The sequence below is a fragment of the Neltuma alba genome, unplaced genomic scaffold (assembly GCF_004799145.2).
Source record: "Neltuma alba isolate B1F8T4 unplaced genomic scaffold, ASM479914v2 tig00010174_pilon, whole genome shotgun sequence".
Lineage (NCBI taxonomy): Eukaryota > Viridiplantae > Streptophyta > Magnoliopsida > Fabales > Fabaceae > Neltuma > Neltuma alba.
Genome location: NW_021635117.1, coordinates 782985 through 784581, shown reverse-complemented (window position 1 = coordinate 784581; position 1597 = coordinate 782985). Strand labels below are relative to the sequence as shown.

General features: G+C 37.3%; 1 protein-coding gene across 1 annotated transcript; it reads right to left on the bottom strand.

Annotated features, from left to right (window-relative positions):
• Positions 1-517: 517 nt before the first annotated feature.
• On the bottom strand, positions 518-919 carry LOC114754644 (uncharacterized). The gene has a single exon (XM_028943437.1). It carries the CDS (start codon positions 917-919, stop codon positions 590-592), a length of 330 nt encoding a protein of 109 aa, XP_028799270.1. The 3' UTR covers positions 518-589.
• Positions 920-1597: the final 678 nt, after the last annotated feature.

The following is a 1597-nucleotide window of genomic DNA, read 5'->3' as shown; positions in this document are numbered from 1 at the left end:
GCTGATCCCCGTCTGGCCGGAAAAAAAAACAAACAAACAAAAGAAAAAGCTGATCCCCAAAAGCCACATTACTTGTTTTGGCCAAAGAAAAACTATATTAGGATTACTAATGTGGTTGCCTTATGAGTGATAAGGGGTCTTCTTGAACGAAGGATTCCAACCCACTTCTAAAAAGATTAAGTTGTAAATAACTTTTTAATCGTAATTTATAAAATACGAAATAAAATAAGTTTTGTTTTAATTTACATAAAACGTATTTATAAGTACTTATAAACGCCAACCAAATGAGCCCTTAATTTGGGGATTGCTAACCAATTGTCTAAGTGAAAAAATAATAAAATAAATTTCAGCTTAAGGCTGAAGCCCTCATTATCGGAATCATTGGGAGGACTCTCGTGGTAAAATAATTAACTACGATTTTCATAACCATCAATATAAAAGTCTCCATGGCCATTAATAGTTATATCGCCTCTATGACTTCTAAAAATCTAAAAATTTATAGATACAGTCCATAATTATAATTTTTTACAGCGACATGAACACTGAATGTACAGGAGCACATGAAAACATGCAAGGTAGAGAAAGAGAGCTAGGAAACGAGGCTGAGAAATGAGGGCTGGTAGGAGATAAGGACGAAGAGAATAAGAAGGACGAAGGCGACGCCCCAGGGGGAGCCTCCGGCACGGTGGATGGCCGCGGGTTCAGATCCCGGCATGGGAAAGTTGAGCTGAGTACCTGAGGAGAGGCAGTGAACGACAATGATCAGCAGCAGCGGCGAGATCATGAGAAGGCGTTGAAGCAGCTCGGAGGCGGTGGCCATGACGGCGTCGTAGATAATGTAGGTGACGGATCCACAGATGAGCGCCGAGGCAGCCACCAGAAGCCAGTGCTCTGTGAAGCTGAAGCTTGAAGAAGCCATGGTTGGTATCTCAGAGAGTTACTGAAGATTGAAGGAGGAGATGAAGTAATATTAAAGTGAAACTGTAAGAGTGGTCTCCACTATGCTGTGAAGTGTGAAGAAAACTCATGGCGGTACGTACCATGCCAGCTGTCTTCTTTTGGATTTATGCTGCTCAATCAATGGAGGAGTGAATAGTAGTGGCTGTAATTTTCTGGGGGAGAATTAGAGCAAGTATAAAAAAGTTTCATTAACAACCTAACGGAATGTAATGATAAGTTTTAAAGTAAAAAATGATAACAAATTTCAAATTGTCACTTGTCATCAAAACTTTTTAACAATTCTTTCTTTTCTAGGCACAAATATTCTCTTATTGGATTTAATGTTGTTTCGAACACCGTCGATCATTAAATGTGGATATCTCTCTTATCCGTTTTGGTTTGTTATGTTATAAAGGACTAACTCTTTTTGTTAGACTCAATGCATAATGGTTTTTAGCAATTATTTACTCTTTTGATCATAAATATAACACTATTATATATTAGTATAAGAATCTTATATTTAGGATCAGAGAAGTACAATCTTTAGTAGCTCATAATAATATCTACGACTGAAAGTTTTTGCAATACTTCTTACTTATGTAATTTTAACCATCATTTTTTATCGTTTCATAGTTTGACTTGATGGTGAGAGCTGAGT

Coding starts and splice junctions, on each gene's coding strand:
- LOC114754644 (XM_028943437.1), bottom strand. CDS start 919: ATGGCTTCTTCAAGCTTCAGCTTCACAGAGCACTGGCTTCTGGTGGCT.